Here is a 20,326-nt window from a genome sequence, read left to right as displayed (position 1 = left end):
ATAAAAAGTTTTGAAAAAAATCATAAATTCATTTAAAAAAAATTATATTCTAATTTATTTTATTTTTTTTATTATTTATGAGTATAAAAAGTATAAAAACAAGTATTTTATTATTAAAATTTATATATACAATTCTATCACACTAGATTTGTTTAGTTAGAAATCTAGATGGCATGCTGTAATGTTGTGAAAATCAAAAGAAGTGAAGTTCGTAACTGTTATTTATTTTCAATGGTAACTTTTCATTGCATCATCGTTAAATGCATCTCATACTAGTTTATTCTCTCGGTGAAAGTTCAATTAAAAATCTTTTTATAAATATAATAATCTTTTTATAATATAAATATAATAAATATAAATTCTTTTCTTTTTTTTAATATATTATTTATAATATAAGTTATATATATAATATAAGTTATTATTTTTATATAATTAGTGCAAATTATGTTTTTTATAATTGTATATATTTATTGAAATTATATATTCATATATTATATATTATATATTCATGTTTTCAAATTCAAAATTTAATTTATAAATTTATATATATTTTTAAATAAAATTAGAATTTTCAAATATTTTTATATTTAGAATTGTACATAGGTAAAAAATTTTAAATTAGTTTTAAAAACTTTTAAAATGTCGTACGTGTACCGTAAGATTTCAAAATGCAAGAGTGCTCATAACAATGCAAAAGTGCTTTAAGTATCGTGCCAACAATTCTATGTATTTTTAGTGTATTTCATGGCATTGCTGTCTTTTTGTTATATCGTTGTGGAGAGAGATCAGATATTGTCTAAAATACACTTATATATTTGAATTTTATTTTATTTTTTTTTATTAATTTCGGTTTATTCACATAGAATCAATATTGTGGTTATAATTTCATTTCATCAATAATAGTAATAGTTGATAAATATAAAAAAATAATAAAAAACACAGCATTGACTCATTTAACTTTTTATGTGTAAAACTTTAATAACATGTGCGTGTAAATTTATCTATTATATTTAAACAAATTGTTCAAATAAAATAATAGAAAATATAAAATATAAATAAAGAATAATCGGTCGATTATAATTATTATTCATTTAATCTTATTTATTTTTTTTTTTTAAATAGACTATTTATTTATTTAGTTATTCGTGTGTTTGTACGTATAAAATTCACAGACAACATTCAACAAGTGGTCGTTTGATATGTGTATCATCCCCACCATTAATTGATCGTCTACATAGCTCAGTCATTCGCGATAGACAGTGAAGAGAAGCATTACCACAGTAAAAGTGCTACATAATAACATATATGTTTATATACAATGATTCTGTATGAATCTATATAAAAATAATATATGAATATAAGTGATTATATATTTAAGTGTTAAAAAAAATGGCTATGGATCGAACAATGTATGGAAAAGTAGAACCAAGTGCTATTTATCAGCCCTATAAAATCACCATCAAAAAAGGTTCACCACCAGGATGTGAGTCGATAATTTTTTTTGTATTATTTAATTTTTTTTTGCGTTTTTCAAAGATTATCATGATTTTAATCTTTTATTACATAAATTAAAATAAAGAAGAATATGTAAATTAAAATAAGAAAATGTTTCTAATAATCACGATTACATTTATATATACGTGCATTTTTTTGCATAAATGAACTAATAAGCTTAATTATTAATCTAAATTATTCTCGATATACTTTTTTTTTTAATTAATGTTGAATCATTAATTATTATATTGATTTAAAATCTGTATTTGTGTTAGTTTGCGTTCACACAACTCTGCGTGATAACATAATGTGAACTTTTAAATTAAGCTCAATTGTTTCTGACAGTTTTTTTTGTCGGTTTATAGAGCACATAGGTTTGGAAAGAAACAAATTAATTATGAAATTTTAAAATGGTTTTATAAAAATATATGATTATTAAATTTAATAATCATTTAATATAATTAGTTTAATATATTATATTATAATATACCATATGATGATATTTTAAAAATAATTTTTTTAATTAAAAATTTTAAATAATTTATAATATTTTTTTAGCTATTGATATGAATTGCCGATATATAGTCAAAGGTTAAATTTGTCTTAAAAAAATTTTAAGAAATCTTCTAAAACTAAAAAACTAAAAAATATTTAAATTAATATTATTGTATTACAGAATATATGGATTTAAATTATTTTTGAAGTGTACATTTGATTCTGTCTGAAGAGATGACTCATGATGTGCACAGATCACATCATTTTTTTTGGAATACCTTTCACCTACAATGTGGGTCGCCTTGACACTAAATTTTTTGAAATATTTGTTGTTATTTACAATACTTTTATGGAAATCTTTAAACGAATCTAAGGTAGTTAATTTCTTTTTATTTCCAAAGAAATTTGAATTATAAATGTTACATCAATTTCCCGTGTGGCGCCATCTATTCTGTCATATTAGAATTAATAAATTGCTGTATCGATATAAGAAATTAATATTAATAGCATTATTATTATTATATAAATTAATAAATTATCAGTTTTTCTAAATTTCAATTGTTAAGTGAAAAACGTGTACTGTATGTAATTTAAGAATTTTTTTTATTAAATAATTTAATAATTTAATCTATGTGAATTTTATTATATATATATATATTATACATATAGTATACATAGCAATATATATTTCTATTTCAAATTACGATGATTTAATTATTGAAAGTCTTTTTTTAGAGATTTTTTTTAGAAAGGAAATTATTCTTATTTATTAATCGTGCATATTATTGCATGAAAGATCCAGTATATGCGTAGGCACTCTTCTTTGAACGAATCTTGCCTTGATCTATACATATCCATATCAGGTATGACAGTGTGTGATTTAATTTCCTACGCTTACAACTGATTTAAAAATATATATATATTTGTATAGGATCAATAAGTCATTCCATTCATATTATAAAATATAATTTTTTTTAAATTACGAATAAATTTTATAAAATTGATTAAATGATATTTCTTTTTATAAATAAAAAGAAAAAATCGTGTTAAAATGATAGTTATTTCAAGTTATTTTTAAGATGTTTGTCGTTAGGAATCTAGTTGTAAACATTTCTGTATAACGCGTGTTAACCAAGATGCGCAACAAAGATGATGAACAAGGTTAAAAGGAGGGAGAGAAGAGAACAGAGACAAATGAAGAAGGAGATGGGTTCACGTAACACAGATTCTGTAAATGCAAACTGAGAAACACGTGCTGCCAGTTCTACCTGATCTCGCAGTACATACGTGCCTTCTAACAATCATTTCTTCGCGTGCCATTACCTTGCACGTGAAAATAATTTCAACCGGTATGAAATAATTTCATTTTTTTATATGTTTTTATAGTTATAATCGTGATATGATTTCCTTCTTTTTTGAAGTGTCAAATTATTATTATTATTAAATAATATAAAAAGTATTTTTTTTTTATGTTTGATTTTACATGAAGTTTTTAGAAATTGGCAATTGAAAAGTTTATTTTATTTTTTTTTTAGTTGTTTGTCAAATTGTTGTCTTATAATTGTTACTATTCCTCTAAGTATATTTTTTTTTATATAAATAATTAAACTTTGAATAGATTTAAAATTGATTAAAAAAATTTGCTATGTTTATGCAAATTTTGTTATATTTTCTTTTTATATTTCGTAAATATATTAAATTCTATTTAAACTTAATGTTATTAGATTTGATAATATTTCGTTGAAAATATAGCGATATGAATGATATTATGAGACTTGAATCGCCGATTACTCCGGCTCGTTTGACAACAATTCAAAAACATGCTTGTTGGGAACAATACATAAGTAAGTAATCATGGAATTAGTGGGAATATAAGTTAATAACAATAATTACTAACTAGCTATAGAAATTAATGTGTATAAATTATAATTGAATTCTAAATATACATGCATATATATAAATTATAATAACTTATTTTTTTAAGATGAATGTTTTATTTTACTTAATAATCGTATTAAATTAGCGACAATTCGCAATAATATATTCAAAAAGTAATATACTTAAAGGAAATATTTCATTTTATAATTACATGTGTATAATAATTATGATTTTTTTACAAGATTTATTAATTGTATAGAGATTTAATTTGGAAATTTATAACAAAAATGCATTTGTATAATACAAAATTAATCTAAATTAATCATATGATTCAGAAGTATAAAATAGATTCGCAGAAGTTCAGTAGGCTTTTTGCCAACGATAAATTTCATTTAAGCTTGTTATTATATTAACTTAAAATTATCTTAAATCAATAATTTTATTATCGATTAGATGAAAAATTAAAATAATAATATTAATAATTTTGTTTTATATTGTATAAAAATTTTTTACCTTTTTTCTAATAATCTACAAATTATCGACAAAATAGATTAATTATAAGTATATGTACTTACATATATAATTTTCATTTTATATATATTTTATTGGCGTTTTCAAACTTTCAAATTATGATATTTAATGAACATCTAATGTCATATTCAAAGAATGTTTTAATTTCTATGAAAAAATATAACTGTCTCATTCAAGTTTTATTTGTGAATCATTTCTTCGTACTACAAGCTAGATTGCTTTTTCTTCATCTCGAAGTAACCTCGGATTTCTACTTCCCGTGTTGTGAGAATACTCCCTCCATCTTCTGTTCTTTCTCCTTCTCCAGGCCGGTTTGCCTCCTCCAGGTTTCTATTCTCCGGCTTCGAAGCCGGTCGCTTTACCGAGAACTTGATTGACAATCAGTACTGCTTTGTCGATCGTCATAAGTTCGCGTGCACAAATCTTGCCAATATCTCAATAAACACGTGACAGGTGGTTTACTCACATAATTTTTCATGGTCGCAGAAAAAATATAAAACAGAAATAAAAAAGAAATAGATACAAAAAAATGCATTATTTATAATCCATGAAATTATCAAAAGATAAGTGGATATCAAATATATACATTCAGACGTTCTTTGAAAATTCGCGCAGTCTACAAATATTATCAGTGTGTTTAATCATTCTTACGACGATCATTTTAATTTCTTTCTTTCTCGATTTGTAAATAATTTTAAAAATTGTGAATTGAAGTGTAAAATACGATTTCGTAAATATCCATACATTGCTTTCAATTTGACCGGAAATTTGTGACAAAGTTCGACGTTCTCGGAACAGTGGGTGTGTCGCGGTTTGTCTCGCGATGGAAGCAGGATGCGAGTCGAAGGCTGGTGCCGATAATCTTTATGAACCTTATAATATTGAAAAAACGGAAACGAATTTTCTGAGTCTTGGTAAATGATAGATTTTTTATTCTTAACTGTTCATAACTCATAGAGGATTGACTTGAATGCTTATCTCAAAGGTTTACTTATTAAACAATGCTTACGTCAGCGTTTTTTTTTTCTCGTTATTTTGCCGAGAGGTAATAATAAAGTAGGCTTGTATATACTTATAACATAAATGTTTTTATATTAATTGTTGGTAATCATCCAAAATTATTTTGTTATAAAAAAATAAAGATTTTTATAAAAATGTTAGTCATGGAATCTAAAAAAACTGGAAGTAATTGAATAAATAAATTGTATTAATTCGATAAATTTGATTCTCAGCCTAAATTTACACTTATTTCATATTAATAATTCTTGTAAATTATTTATAATGAAAAACTTAATATATGATAAATGAAAACTTAATATATTTATCAGAATTCAGTATCAGTATCAATATCAGTATCGAGTCAGTATATTATTATCATTACTATTTATATATATAGCTATTTTATACATATTGTCATAAATAAGAAAAATTTTTACAAACCTGAAACAATATTTAAAAAGATATTTAAAAAGCTAATTATAAAAAATAAAAATAAAAAAATTATAAAAAATAAAAAAACGAAAAAATAAGGTATTTATAATAATATTTATAATGAAAAATATCCAATTTATTTTATTCTTAGAAAGAAGTAATTATCAATTTCATTAAATTCAAATCATTAAGAAAAATATTTCCTCATCGTGATAATTTAATGATTTCAGATGCATTGCTGGCAGATCTTCAGAACACAGTATCATCGGAAGGAAATCATGTCGGTAGTAATGCGACTCCTGGTTATGGATCACTGAACGGCGCACGAACTACCGCTTATAGATCGTACGATAATCGAACTTCTCCTCTTCCGCCGCAATCGGTATGTAAATTTTTTTGCAATATATTATCCATCATATCATCATTGATAAGATAAAAAAATTTTTTATTTGAATGAAAATGCAACAGTTTAATTATCAATATTATTAAATGTAAAAATCAATTGTGCATCATTCGCAGAATAAATATTGTATATAATATGTTCAAAACATATAAAAACAATCGTCATTATAATATAATAATCATAAATCATAAATTTAATTCATCATTGAAATTCTACGGATTAACTTTTATACATATCGATATCGATATTGTTTTATCTACATGATCAGAAACTCGATTGATTTAGGTTACAATTTTCTGAGATAGATGGCAGGAATGAAATGTTTCACTTATTGCGCTATTCTTGCGATTTCATTTTAAAATTTGCGATGACCTTCTCTCAGTTTTTTATATTCAAACGATTACTATGAAAATTTTGCTAAAAAATGACATTTAACTATATCTAAAAATAATCAAGATTTTATCAAAATTCGTTCAATTGAATAAATCAAATACAATTAATTGTTCGTATTTTTCAAAATTATTTAAGCTAACTTTATAATATGGTCGTTCTTGTATAATGTATTTTTAGATGTGGCCATGGAAACGGCGCCACTCGACATATTGTTAGAAGTTGTTTAATACGAGTAGTTTCACGTCACACTTTGAAAATAAGTCGAAACAGTGACGGAATTTTTTCTAATTTCAGAAGAAATTTTAAAGCTTAATTTAAATAAACAAACGAACAATTATATGAAAGGATACATCCAGAAATAAGAGATTAAGAGATTATGACAAAAATTGTAGAATTTAAATAAGAAATTGGTTATTAAAATTAGAATCAATATTATCTCTCGGTTGAGCGTAAAAACTATAAATTTGTAAAAAAAAAAAGAATATTTTATTTTCGATCTTTCTTTTAATTCTATGACCATTTAACTATGAAAATTATCCAACGATCAAATGACTGATCTGCAATTTCATGGTTAATCAACTTTGAAATATATTCCTTGATGAATCACATCGGATTCTACATCTCGACGATTACCATTCAAAATTATTAATGGATTGAGTTTGATCAGGAAATTCGATCGATCTCGCAGGAAATTGACCAATTACCTCTATCATCGCATAGTTACATTTATTATAAATTGATTCATTTCCAAATTGATACATTCAAAATAAAAAAAATTCTAAAAAGTCGAAAAATTAAAAAAGAATAAATTCAAATAAAAAAAAGAAGAAGAAGAAATATAACAAAAAGATAAAAATATATTTTTCGAAGTGACTAAAATATATAAAATAAGATGTACGTTGTAACAGAATTTGTAGACTTGGACGTTTATCGATCTTTTCCGTGGAATAGCTATTACATATCTTGGTAGTATTATCGATTGTCTTCCGGTAGGAGCGACGATCCATCAATTATTCAACCTTTCGACGTTTGAGTTGGCTGCAAGTTTCCCTATTCGCGTGCAACGCGGTTCCCATCGCGCCAACTGCATAAAATTCAATTGCCAAATCCAATTTTTATAAAGTATTACAACTTTATCCGAGACTTAATTAGTTTCATCATTATGTTCGTTGACCATTTTGATCATTCCTTTATTGCATAATACACAATTATTTTACAAATTTCTTGAAGTCATCGTACGATTTATATGATTTTTATTAGAATTTAAAAGTTAAAAAAAAATATTCTAAATATAAAATATAAATATTCTATTATAAATAATATTTAACATCTTCAAAAATATAATTATATAAATCAATTATTTAAAAAAGAAACAAAAAAAAAATTCTATTTTATTTCATCATTTCTAATCATATTATTAAACGTTTTATATATAACGATATATGACATTCACGCTTATAAATTCTTAATATTAATAAATTAATAAATTCTTCCTGGACATTGCAATAAACATACTTTTTCGATATTTTTTCGAACTTTAGTTTATTAATAGATTTTATAGTATTTATAAAAATTATTTTCCACTCTATGTCTGTTAAGAAAAAAAATAATAAAAATAAATCGAAGAAAAAAACAACTTTTATAATAATAATAAATTCTTGGAAATAGTAAAAACATACATAAATACATACATCATTTTAATTTACATATATTTTCTATCGGTTGCAAATGTAATACTTTTCCTTGATTTTGCTGAACATTACTTGTATGATATAAATCATAAACTGCGTGATTCTTCTTGGATGTCGCGAAATTTTACTGTAGCGTGACGTAGATTGGCTTTCTCAGACTTAGTCTTAAGCCACGATAAACGAAAAGTTGGCGGAAACTTGTCAAATCGCGAACTATTTTCCTTCGATTCGAATTTAGCACGAAGTAAAACGAACGATTACGTATTCGCGTGAGTTACAATGTGATTTTCGAAGGCGTTCTGTAAGCCGAACTTACTTAAGACATAGTCGATTCTCGAACGATGTGTTGCGATATTTTCAATGAGAACGTTCGATTTCCAGTGTTATCTTCAGATCGTTTCTTTTGAGATTTGACTATTCTTAACTCTACATAAATTGAATTTCTTATAGATAACATTAGAAAACATGAAATCTCATAGATGAAAATTTCTTATTCGATTTATTTTTTCAAGTTGGATAAATTTTTTTTTAATTTATTAAGTTTCATATGTCATATAAATCATGTCGGTTTATAAACTCGTGTTTATTTTTTGATCGACCAACCTTGACGAAAACTCTCACAGGCTGCGATTCGATATTCGAGGAAACCAGTCGAAGAGATTTTAACCAGGGTTCTGCAGGATTCTCGACGTATCGCGACATGTTTTCTTCACCAGTGGTTTGCTATGGATATTTTTGGAATGACAACTCACCGACCTAACCTAGTTTCCATCAGGACGTCCACTAACATAGTTTCATGTCATTTTATCGTGGAAATATGAAAAAAAAAAAAATGTTACGGCTGAATAGATAGAATAAACGTATGTTTCCTTTCATCTATTACTATATCTAGTTTAAACAAGAAATCAAATTGAAATAATGTTTATTCGATTCTGATCCATTATCGGTTAGATTTGCGGAACAAATTTGAGGCGATTCTCTTACTCGAGAATTTTGCAATAAACGAGAAATTTTGGTCTGTTTGGCGAGCAAGTTTCTATTAAAAGTATATGACGCCTTGTCCTCCGTATGTCCACCTAATTGATAATGTATTTACAAATTCTGCATAGCATCTAATGACATCATGTTTTGAAATAATATTAAATATAATGCTTCTGCGGGAACTTGGCAGATTTACTTCACTTTTTTCTCTCGTTCTTTAACAAATAAGCGACCATAAACAGAAACGTCGATGCATTTTCTGCCTTCCCTCCCTCCCCCCATATTCACTTATTAAAATTAAGATCGATCGAATGAACGAATGCTAAATTATTTAAAATTATATTAATAATTTATTATATTATAATTAATCATTTCACAAATAATTTTAAAAAATATTCGTCAAAAATTGGAGAGATTGTCATTGGGTTAAAAATCGATGTCAAATCGAAGATGGATCAATAAGAAATAATTCTTACAGCCAACTTATCAGAATCGCGAAGCTATCGAGGAAAGCATCGCGAAAAGTAGCGGAGGAGGAAAAATGCCTTCTTTAAACAACAATCTCTCGGAATTAGACACGTTGCTTCAAGATTTAAGCAACGCCCATTACAATGCTCATTATCAGGAAAGAGGTTAGGATTTTACTTTCGTATATTTTTATTTAAACTTTTGTTTAAAGATATTACGATTAAAATATCGATCACCGTAGAAAATCGTATTTCCTCGAGTGGAATGAATGGAGATTCTAGTCCAATGCTTCGTTCTCCAAGTAGCATGTCAGCCTCGAGACCAACCGTCGATTCATTGCTCGAGGAGTTGAGTACCGCGGTACCAAACGGGTAAACTTTCTTATTTTTGAAAAAAAAAAAATTAAAAAATTTGATGCTCGATATCGAATACTCGAATCTAATGCGATTTCTTTCATCAGAGATTATCCTTCCGATGGAAGAGTGAAAGTTACCATACAGGAAACGTCGACGGAGATTCAACCCGTCTATGACGGTTATCCTTCTAGACAACACGGATCGTTAAATCGTAGCGAAGTCCAGAGAAGTTATAGTAATGGTCATACTGCCAGTAACGCTACCAAGGAACTCGATGATTTAATGGCTTCTCTATCCGAATTTAAGGTATGTGTCAATCATGAAATTTGTCACTTTATGTATTCTCTTTATCGTTTTCATTTTCGATCATTTATCAGTTGAAAACATAGTTATAATGAAATTGCATAATTATTGGATTTCTCAATAACGGTTGCAATAATTGTTTTTATAATATTTATTTATTATTAAAATCATTATAGAATGAGAAAACAGTGCCGTTAAAACTATCTCTGCCCATTCTTGGCTCCCTAGGTTACCAAAATAACTTCCATTCCACCATCTACCACTAGTAAACCATCTACTCCTCATCTCTCTTTCTCTCTCTCCTTCATCCGTTTCCTTTTCTTCGTCTTCACTGATTTTCTGTAGTAGGGGAGTGAAAATATAGAAGGTGGGGATTATAGTGATCCACGAAATCTCTCAAAGCTTTCAGCCAGTCTGCAAGCTCATCTCTGCCAATCGACATCTCTCGCGGGTCCTTAAAATTTTTCAATCTTATCTTGAAATATCTTGACATTCCAATTTTAGTAGCTAATTTTTCGTAACCCTAACTTTGTCGTCGATTTTTCTTTTAACTTTCAAGCAACTTATTCGCTTTCCATATTTGCTTTTCATCTTTGCTTGATTCTAAAGCATTCTATTTCTCTATCTATATACGCAATTGATTATTCTTACCATACATTGTACATTTACAGATCAATAGTAGTTCCCATCAACATCAAACAGTGACTGATTCTCCATACGCTAAACCGAACAAAGCGACCAAAAGTTCACAAAGCCCGTTGCCATCCGAGGGCACGCAAACTAGAATTCATATCACCGAAACTCACACCACTCATCACTACCAACAGCAACACGGAGAACCTTATCCACCACAGCCAGCGACTCAGACCAAACAGAATCAATTGGATTCTATGCTAGGAAATCTTCAAGCCGATATGAGTCGTCAAGGAGTGAATACCACACAAAAAGGATGCTGCAGCGCTTGCGAAAAACCTATCGTGGGACAAGTAAATGAAACTAAATCATCTTGGATTTCCCTCGATATATATATATATATATATTGACTTCTCTAAAACGATAAAGTTAAACGTATTTTTAATTACAGGTGATCACTGCTCTAGGAAAAACTTGGCATCCAGAACATTTCACATGCACGCATTGCAATCAGGAACTGGGCACGCGAAATTTCTTCGAAAGAGAGGGGCATCCGTATTGCGAACCTGATTATCACAATCTTTTTTCTCCACGTTGCGCCTACTGTAATGGCCCCATTCTAGACGTAAGACGTCTAACAAAAGTCATGCGCGATGTTTCGATCGTTATTTAGAGTTACATCATGTTTTCGATTCTCGTTATTTTCAGAAATGTGTGACCGCTTTGGAAAAAACTTGGCATACGGAACACTTCTTTTGCGCCCAGTGTGGCAAACAATTTGGAGAAGAGGGATTTCACGAGCGGGACGGAAAGCCCTACTGCCGAGAGGATTACTTCGATATGTTCGCTCCAAAATGCGGTGGATGTAATCGTGCTATTATGGAGAATTATATATCGGCCTTGAACAGTCAATGGCATCCAGACTGTTTCGTTTGCAGGGTAGGTCGTGCATTCGTCAATGTTCACACGTAACAAATATTTTCGATTTCCAGCGATGTTTCAGGATTAATGCAAACTATCGATGCAATTGTTTAGCAGTTCGGTAGCTTTAAAATATACAACTTGTAGGATTGCAAGAAGCCAGTTTCTGGAAAGTCGTTTTATGCGATGGAGGGCAAACCTGTTTGCCCTAAATGCGTTGGTGTCGATGATGATGAAGAGGAAGAAGAAGAAGAAGCATAAGCAATGCTTCGATTTTTTATGTAAAAAATCCTATTGTTCCTTCTTTATGCTGTCAGGCTGTATAAAAATGTATAAACCTGACTTTCCCCATATTTTTTCAACAGGTGATTTAGGTAATCCACGAAGGAAGAATGTGCTGATTTGATTTCATCGCCGTCGTATCTATCTTTCTCGAAATTACTCATTTACATGAACACATATAAATACACACAGATACACATATACATACATACATACATACATACATACATATGGATAAATGTATAATATACACTACAAACAATTAGGATATTGTTAAGGAATATAATATTATTCTATGGAAAATTATTCAGTGCAGTCGGAATTGATTTTTGTTGTCGAACTACGTTTTTTTAGATAGATGAACATTATTAACAATCAATCGTTATACTAATATCAATTGCTAGTATTGTATGCAAAATAAAAATAAATTAGGAAAAAAAACGAAAAAACATACACAACACAAGAGTTAGCTCGAAACTCTGACTCTGACGCTGCCGCTTTCCACGTGTCTTCATCGAAGACAAGTGTGATCGAATGCCGGCGAATCCTATATTATTTAATCGTAATGTTGTTACGAATTACGATCTGTATTCTGTATTATATGTTCGTATATTTAACTCTTCCATGTTTATATATACGCAGCATACAAACAGATGTGTATGAAACTTATTTTTATCTGGTTGAAACGCCCCTTTGTGTTATGGTGAAATCGTTCTAGATTCATTCATAAATGAATGAATAGAACTAAAGATGCAGCATTAGTGCATTAATGTCTACTATTGCATTCTATATATTAATTTTTTTCTATAATCATGTTTAATAATTTTTTTTTTTCATAAATATTTTTAATTGACATAGAAATTTTTTTTATATCCGTAGGATTGTAGACAAAAATTCCAAGGTGGCTCATTTTTTGATCACGAAGGTTTACCTTATTGCGAAACTCATTATCATGCTAAGAGAGGATCCCTTTGTGCAGGATGTCATAAACCAATTACAGGTCTCTGAATTTTCATTTTTCTAAACCTCAAACTTTTATATTGCTAATTGTTAATAGAATTAACTTATTAAATAAACGTTTTTCTTTCAGGTCGTTGTATAACTGCTATGTTTCGAAAATTTCATCCCGAACATTTCGTATGCGCGTTTTGTTTAAAACAATTGAATAAAGGTACTTTTAAAGAACAAAATGATAAACCATACTGTCATGGATGTTTCGATAAGTTATTCGGTTAAAATTTATTATAAAGTATTCATATTTGTAATAAAAACGAACAAGCTATTCTGCTTGGCATTACATATTTATAGACTCATGTATGGTCTATACCGCATAGAATATGTAATCGCTTTAATCGTTATGCAGAAATACGTATTAGGATTTAAAGTTCTCGTTGTAACCCAAGGCAGTCTTTGAAAATTTTTATAAATCTCAATATGCAAATGGTGCAACAATTTAATTATATGTATTGTTATATATTCTTATATATCATAAGAATAAGATAATAGAATAACTGTAGTCCTTTGTATCTTCCATCGTCCGAAGTATGAAGCATGTTGCTAATATTTTTATGTATATTTTATATTACGTATTTCGAATTAACTGTACAATCAAAGGATTATTAAAGGGTGCTAATTATTAGCTTATTTTTACTAATAACATATTCGTTGATATATTCAAAAAAAAAAAATTATTCGAAAGAAAAATATTTATGTGAAATTGGAACGTTACTAAACATTCGCTGTGTTTTTGGTAGATTTGATATACAAGGTAGATTTGAAAAATATTTATATTTACAACTGAAATACATAGTTAAGATCATTAATATTTGTCGAATTTCTATTGAATATTCGCAAGAAATATATAATTAATTATAAATCTAATAAAATGAATTAATCAAAAACAAAATACATAAATACATAATGTAAAACAGTAAAAATATGAGTTAAAAAATTAATAATGCACTTTGTTTTTTAATCATTTACTATTTCCTATTATTTATATTTATAAATATTAAAAAATAATGATTGATAGTGATAAAATATAAAAATAAACTAAAAGTTTTTTAAATTCATTTATTGTTTATTTGGCATACTGTTGCACAGCATCTATTATTTTTACAATAAACATTTACGAGGTATTATATACATTAATTACTATTTTGTTTAAAAAATTTTTACAACGATATAAATAGTGAGTGTTAAATCAAATTTAATATTATAAATACATGTACAAAATAAAAACATGTATAAAAATTATACTTTATATCTGTGTTTTTCAGTTTATAAAGTGATTGTGTCACAATTTCTGTGCTACTTATAGTACACTAGTATAAAAAGAACAAATAATTTTTTAGGGACAATGATTTCTTCGCAAGTAAAAGTAACGAATATCACAGACATTATATTTTAAATTTTCTTCTTTTGAGAAAACTGTCATGCTAGTGTTGGAAATAATTCAGAAAAACTTTCGTGCCAAAGATCCGTCAAAGTAACGTTATTTTTTTCGTGTCGTATATCAGAATTCGGAGAACCGTGCGATTCGTATCCACAATCAGATGCATTAGAATCCAATTTGGAATGTGTATAATTAGTTTCCATTTCTTCGGAATATATACTTGAAGGTGACATAGAATCCGTGTTCGTGTAACATGGAGATAAGTGATCGATATAATAATTCGGTGTTAAATATGTTGAATCTTCATTTGTGCAAGTACTGTCTGTAACTACTTCTTGAACGCATTCTTGAACGCTTACATTAGTTTCATCTCCAGGATAAATGATCATTACAGAATTGGTTGCTTCGTCGTAAGTACCATAAATAGTATCTAAATCATGTGTATCGACTTCTTGTTTTATTTCAATCTCTGATTTTATTGACATGGGTACGCTCGTACTTGTGGTATAAGGTGTACTAGCTGTGCTAGAAACAGGATGCCATGATTGATGTATATTCATGCTTCTACAGGTTCCATTGGTTTCCACATCTTTTGATGTCTGCCCCACCACTCTTTCTGAATAGTGACATTCCTCAGTGGTATTTTCCTTGGTTGTTGCCTACACAAGACACAATCATTATATTATTAACAAAAGGAAGACTGAGTTGTACATCAAAAATATGAATTTAGAAACAAATGAAATATTTAATAATATTCAAATGTTGTATTCTAAATTAAAAATCAGTAATTTTAAGTATATTATAGCATAACAATATTGAAGTTTTTTTTGTTTTTTTAAATAATTCATTCATTTCTATAGTATAAAGTAATAAAATATTAGATAAAATGTACAACATAATATAATATAGTTATCTAGTCAATATGACTGATTATTATCAAAACACTCACTTGTTCATTTGTTCTATGAGGATTTGCTTCCACTTCTGCTGTAACTTCTCGCAGAAGACTTTCTGCAAGTTTTTCAAGTCGTTCGATATAATCATCTCCTTGGAGTTCACTAAACAATTCTTCAAGAGGAAGTAGATGGTCAGAATCTTCAGAAGAATTGTTGCTCCTGGAGTTTGTGTCAGAGTTGATGCCAGCTGTGTTGTTCCACCCTGCTGCAGAGGGTGAGTGGAGGATACTGTAGATCCCAGTGAGGACACAGCACAGCTGACACGACTCTGACACATGGAACAAACAAAGTCTTCTGTGTTCTTGATTTCTCTTTCTTTCCTCAATCTTTTTGTTTCTGTAATCAGCACTTCATTCTGCGATCTTAACATCGAACATTCCTGTGTCAATAATTCATTTTGTTCTCTTAACCTTCGAACAGTTTCTTCTAATTCATCAAGTTTAGCCTTTTTACGATCCCGAGATGTTTGAGCTGCTACTCTATTTTTTAATTTCCTATGAAATATTTTAATATTTAATTAATATAATGTATTCTAATATCTAACATCTAATTTAATATTCATAATTAATTAATATTTGCATCATTCCTTTTAAACATACTTTCTCTGAAGTTTTTCTTCCCATGTCAAATGATCCAGTCGTCGTTTTTTTCCACGAACGCAAACATCTGTTTTGAATGATAAACTTTCATCCTGAATTTCTTCGTGTTTAGTGATTTTCTTCGTATCCATATTCGGTTTATTAGTTAACACAGAAGTAGTAAAATTTAATTTCGGCACAGACTTTGGTAATTCGCTTGTTGAAATAATGCCAGGCGCCTTTGATGACAGGCCCTTAGGCAATGTGATTATAACACTTTTCAATACGTTCATAATCAGCCATAAAATATAAATTAATTTACTATTGTCACTTATTTTAAAATTTCACCACTTTATCTTCCCAAACTTCTTAAGCCACCGACTATCGGAAAGCGACTGATGTGAAGCATAACACTGCCTATCAAGAGAAAATTCCATATGCGTTTCTAGCTGATGTAACTGTACTGACGAACTGCAGCATTTGACTAGCCGAAGAATATCCTAGAACAACAGTTGCATCAGTCTTTGATATGACTGGCTGAAACTAGGAATGTTACATGTGGTGAACCGTTATTGGTTGCCACATCGTATTTCTTCGCGCACTTTTTTACTACTACATAGTCAAATAATTACACTTTATTGACGTCATATAGTACACATGTTACTTTTTTATATTGCTTTTATCCACTAAGATTATACTTTACTATTTTTCAAACTTTTTAAAATCATCTAATTAATGATGACTCATTCGATAAGTTTTAACACTAATTTCAAAGTTGTTATATCATTTGAATTTATTATTTTTAATTGATCAAATTAAAAAAAATCAAATTAAAAAAAATTGTCGTATTAAAATTTATTGTTACTTATAAAATATTTATTGAAAAATATTTGATAAATATCATTTAAGTTTATCATTTAAAATTATATTATATTATATAATATTATATAAAATGTAAAAAATATAAATGAAATTTTAATCATGCATTATATGTAATATATTGCATATATTATGTAATATATGTAATTCAAAAAAGAAAAAAAATTATAATTTATCAAAATATATGAAATTTTTGTAATTAAATAATTAATATAAAAAGAAATGTAAATTAGGGAAATCGAAATTTTAATTTTCAATTCAATTATAATATTTATGAATCATTTTACACGTATGTATTATAAATTATTTATTATATTGATAGATGAAATCACAGACGAAATGAAGGATAGAGAAGGAGAAGAAATAATTGGAGAAGAACAGAGATTCAAAAAAAATAGGAACCAGTGCCATCTTCAGAGTGTCGTAAATAAAATTCATATAGGTAAAGATAAATAAATAAGAAAAGATAGAGATAGAGAATTGATTATTAGTACCATCTCTTGGATACCAAAGACATCTATTTAAATGCAGGATAAAGTAGAACAGGAATTGAGAATTAACGTCATCTCTTAAATATTTTTAGAAGCACAATTCTTTGAAGAAATGTCTTACTCCAAAGATGGTATTGATGGTTAATTCTTATTATATCTTTATCCTTTTTCTACTATTTGTTCTTACCTACATGAGTTTCATTTGCGGCACTCTGGAGATGGCGCTGATTTCCATATTTTTATCTTATCTCTATCCTTTTCCCACTATTTGTTCTTTTCGTCTTATATTTTACAAAATAATGTATTCAAAAAATGGTACCGATATTCGTTTAACTTCGTTGTTTTTTTTTGTCTAACCTATTAATTAAAAATCTTAACAAAATCTATTTAATTTAATTTTGAGACAAAAAAAAGAATAAATGTTAGAATTATTGTGTACCTGATTTGAATATTATTAATAATCGATATGTTCACTGTTGAATATAGAATACTATAAAATTTAAAATTTCGTACGTATATGTTTAAATTATTTAATAGAATTTGTACAACTTTTTTTTATTTAATAGAACGTTTATTTAATAGAACGAGAAAGTTTATCTAATATGTAAAAGTATAAAATATATTTTCAGATGCACAAACCAATCAAAAATTTTCACACGAGAAGAAACTAAACAATTATATCAAGTTGGCTAGCCCGATGGTGCATCGCGCATCGCATTTCATAGATACTAGCCATTAATCTACGGAATCGACCACACTGTAGACAAAGAAGCTACAAAGAGACAAAGAAGGAAAATATTGAGAGGAAGAGGGCGTTGCAGAATGTCACGAGTAGACACGAGGATTCGACAGGACTTGGCTTTCAGTCGCAGCTCGGCAGTCTGTACGAGACGAGCGAAATACGTGTAGTAAGGTGTGTAGTTTGTATACATATACATGCACGGTGCATGTATATTACTACTCATAGACATACTCTCGCGTGTGTAAGGGTAACCGATACGTCGGACGAGTTGACACACGCGCAGCAATGGCGTACCCCTTTGAAGAAGCCTGAACGTGTTCTGTCGTTTAATTTTTCTTTGTGCAGCTGTGTTTAAAGTGAGTGAAAAAGACAAATAATTTGAGTAAAATTTCTTATATACAAAGCAACGATAGAATTGCAAAACAACGTCGGCATATTAAAGTGTTTCAATCTTGTTGAAACGAAGAAACGAGACGTTACGCCCAGCCTGTTCAGATCCAAGCCCCCATTGCTTGCTCTGATATATAAATCTACTCTTCGTTTTCATGAATGTCTCTGAATTTTGTAAATAAAAAATCTGATTAAAAGTGGAAGTGTGGCATTTTAACGTTTAATTGCAAATATAATACATACATGTAGCAATCGAAATATTACGTGCGAAGGATTTGTGAAAGAGTGAAGTGGATTACTATATGTATCGAGAATTCGAAAGGGAAAAGACGAAAAAAATACGTTTATATAGAGAAGAAAAAGGATTTTGAAATAGAAACGAGAGATTAGAGAGAAACAAATAGAAAGGGAAAAGCATAGAAGGCAAAGATCGATGTTGCAAGGAAGCCGGTGTCCAACAAATCAGGGCCGGTGGTGTTCGAATTCATAGTCAGTTGTAAGCTCTTTACGACTTTTTTTCCTTCTCTCTCTCGAAATATGCGATAACGCTCTTTTGCTCATGTACATTGGGGGCTTCTGCCTCGAGGGCTTTCCTTGGTGTTGGATATAATAGCTGATTGGTCCAACCCTTGGATAAGGCAACCCTCTCTCTCGCAGCGATGAATCGGACCATTTTTTTTCGTCTCATTTCAAGATTTGCCCATAAAAATTGCGAAAAATACCACAATTATTAAGAGGATCGTATTGTCAATACGATTGGAGGAGAGATATTAAGAAACCTATTAAGAAAAGAAGGATAAAAACAAGGAAAGAAAAACAAGAAAAAACAGAAGTAAAAGAAAGGGGTTAGTGAAGAAAAGTAAAGAAAAAAGTGCTGGAGAATCGCGAATTCGCGTCTCCGGCTGTGTGGTGAAAGATCGGGTAATCTCAACGCTGGGCGAGACGGAGAGCAGTGGATCGTGGTCGTCATCGGGGAGAATAATCACGAGGATCCCACGAAATGAGAGGCTAGCGTTCGAGGTGGGTCGTTGGTCAGCGGGCGTGCAAGAAGGGACGGTTCGGCGGCGGAAGCCTGGATAGTAGGAGGTTTCCAACATGGCCGCTGCCTGCTACGAGAAGGAAGTGGTGGTAGGTGCCGCTATGCATGGACACGGTCATCACCATCACCACCACCATCATCATCACCATCACCATCACCATCATGGAATCGGCGGCGGATCTGCCGGCGGTGGCGGCGGCCCGGCGGCCACGGGTGCCGCGACGGGCCCGAGCGGACAGCAACCCGTCCTCCCGGCCGCATCGGCCGGCATCCTCGACCCCCCCGTCGCTGCGGCTGCTGCCGTCGGCTCCGGTACGGCCGCAAACACAAATACGACGACCCCCCCCGCGCCCGCAGCGGCTGTCGCGGCCGCGGCGGCAGCCGCTGCGGTGGCAGTCACCACCTACAAGGACTCCAAGGATTACTCGCAAACTCTCCACGTTGGCTGCAGTGTCGAGTTCGAGCTGCCGAGCCAAGCAAAACCACCACCCGGTGGCGGTGAACCTCTTCTCATGATACACCCATGCTATTATCGACGAGCTGAACGCGAAAGGAGAAGTCCTTTCGTCAACAATCTACCACCACCAGCGAACGCG

At 29.7% G+C, this 20,326-nt stretch overlaps 3 protein-coding genes across 11 annotated transcripts in view; 2 read left to right on the top strand and 1 right to left on the bottom strand.

The window, feature by feature from the left end:
• The window catches only part of LOC102671777 (leupaxin), a 14,885-nt gene extending 674 nt beyond the window's left edge, over window positions 1-14,211 (top strand). The window contains exons 1-11 of one of the 8 annotated variants that reach the window (XM_031510693.1): window positions 4,607-5,312; window positions 6,060-6,211; window positions 9,776-9,929; window positions 10,007-10,136; window positions 10,226-10,427; window positions 11,096-11,410; window positions 11,509-11,682; window positions 11,766-11,996; window positions 12,126-12,233; window positions 13,140-13,260; window positions 13,351-14,211. In XM_031510693.1, the coding sequence (XP_031366553.1) occupies window positions 5,222-5,312; window positions 6,060-6,211; window positions 9,776-9,929; window positions 10,007-10,136; window positions 10,226-10,427; window positions 11,096-11,410; window positions 11,509-11,682; window positions 11,766-11,996; window positions 12,126-12,233; window positions 13,140-13,260; window positions 13,351-13,496 (1,824 nt within the window). In that variant the 5' untranslated portion in view covers window positions 4,607-5,221 and the 3' untranslated portion in view covers window positions 13,497-14,211. Of the gene's footprint in view, window positions 1-1,312; window positions 1,484-3,051; window positions 3,339-4,606; window positions 5,313-6,059; window positions 6,212-9,775; window positions 9,930-10,006; window positions 10,137-10,225; window positions 10,428-11,095; window positions 11,411-11,508; window positions 11,683-11,765; window positions 11,997-12,125; window positions 12,715-13,139; window positions 13,261-13,350 lie in introns of those variants that run through there. The other 7 variants (XM_031510669.1, XM_006608048.2, XM_031510686.1 and 4 more) reach the window with 7 other exon arrangements.
• Window positions 14,212-14,808: 597 nt separating this feature from the next.
• Window positions 14,809-16,722, bottom strand: LOC102671643 (X-box-binding protein 1). 2 transcript variants are annotated; one of them, XM_031510694.1, is made up of 3 exons: window positions 16,211-16,722; window positions 15,605-16,105; window positions 14,809-15,314 (listed from the first exon to the last, which is right to left on the bottom strand). In XM_031510694.1, exons 1-3 carry the CDS (start codon window positions 16,480-16,482, stop codon window positions 15,212-15,214), a joined length of 876 nt encoding a protein of 291 aa, XP_031366554.1. In that variant the 5' UTR covers window positions 16,483-16,722; the 3' UTR covers window positions 14,809-15,211. The 2 variants fall into 2 exon arrangements, with proteins under 2 accessions (XP_031366554.1, XP_031366557.1); XM_031510697.1 differs by having other exon boundaries at window positions 14,856-15,355.
• A 1,478-nt stretch (window positions 16,723-18,200) lies between these two features.
• LOC102680875 (centrosomal and chromosomal factor-like) overlaps window positions 18,201-20,326 on the top strand; it is a 5,572-nt gene continuing 3,446 nt past the window's right edge. The window contains exon 1 of the mRNA XM_031510856.1: window positions 18,201-20,323. Within this exon, the coding sequence (XP_031366716.1) occupies window positions 19,787-20,323 (537 nt within the window). The 5' untranslated portion in view covers window positions 18,201-19,786. The remainder of the gene's footprint in view (window positions 20,324-20,326) is intronic.

This window comes from Apis dorsata, unplaced genomic scaffold (genome assembly GCF_000469605.1).
Source record: "Apis dorsata unplaced genomic scaffold, Apis dorsata 1.3 scaffold_28, whole genome shotgun sequence".
Classification (NCBI taxonomy): Eukaryota; Metazoa; Arthropoda; class Insecta; order Hymenoptera; family Apidae; genus Apis; species Apis dorsata.
Note: the sequence above shows the minus strand (reverse complement) of the source record. Positions and strands in the feature narration are given on the sequence as shown.

What these genes read in the sequence shown, in the direction of transcription:
- LOC102671643 (XM_031510694.1), bottom strand. Translation starts at nt 16,482, where the DNA reads ATGAACGTATTGAAAAGTGTTATAATCACATTGCCTAAGGGCCTGTCA. An exon ending in GAAGAAAAACTTCAGAGAAA is followed by an intron (nt 16,106 to 16,210) that starts GTATGTTTAAAA and finishes AATATTTCATAG; the next exon opens with GAAATTAAAAAATAGAGTAG. An exon ending in CTCATAGAACAAATGAACAA is followed by an intron (nt 15,315 to 15,604) that starts GTGAGTGTTTTG and finishes TGTCTTGTGTAG; the next exon opens with GCAACAACCAAGGAAAATAC.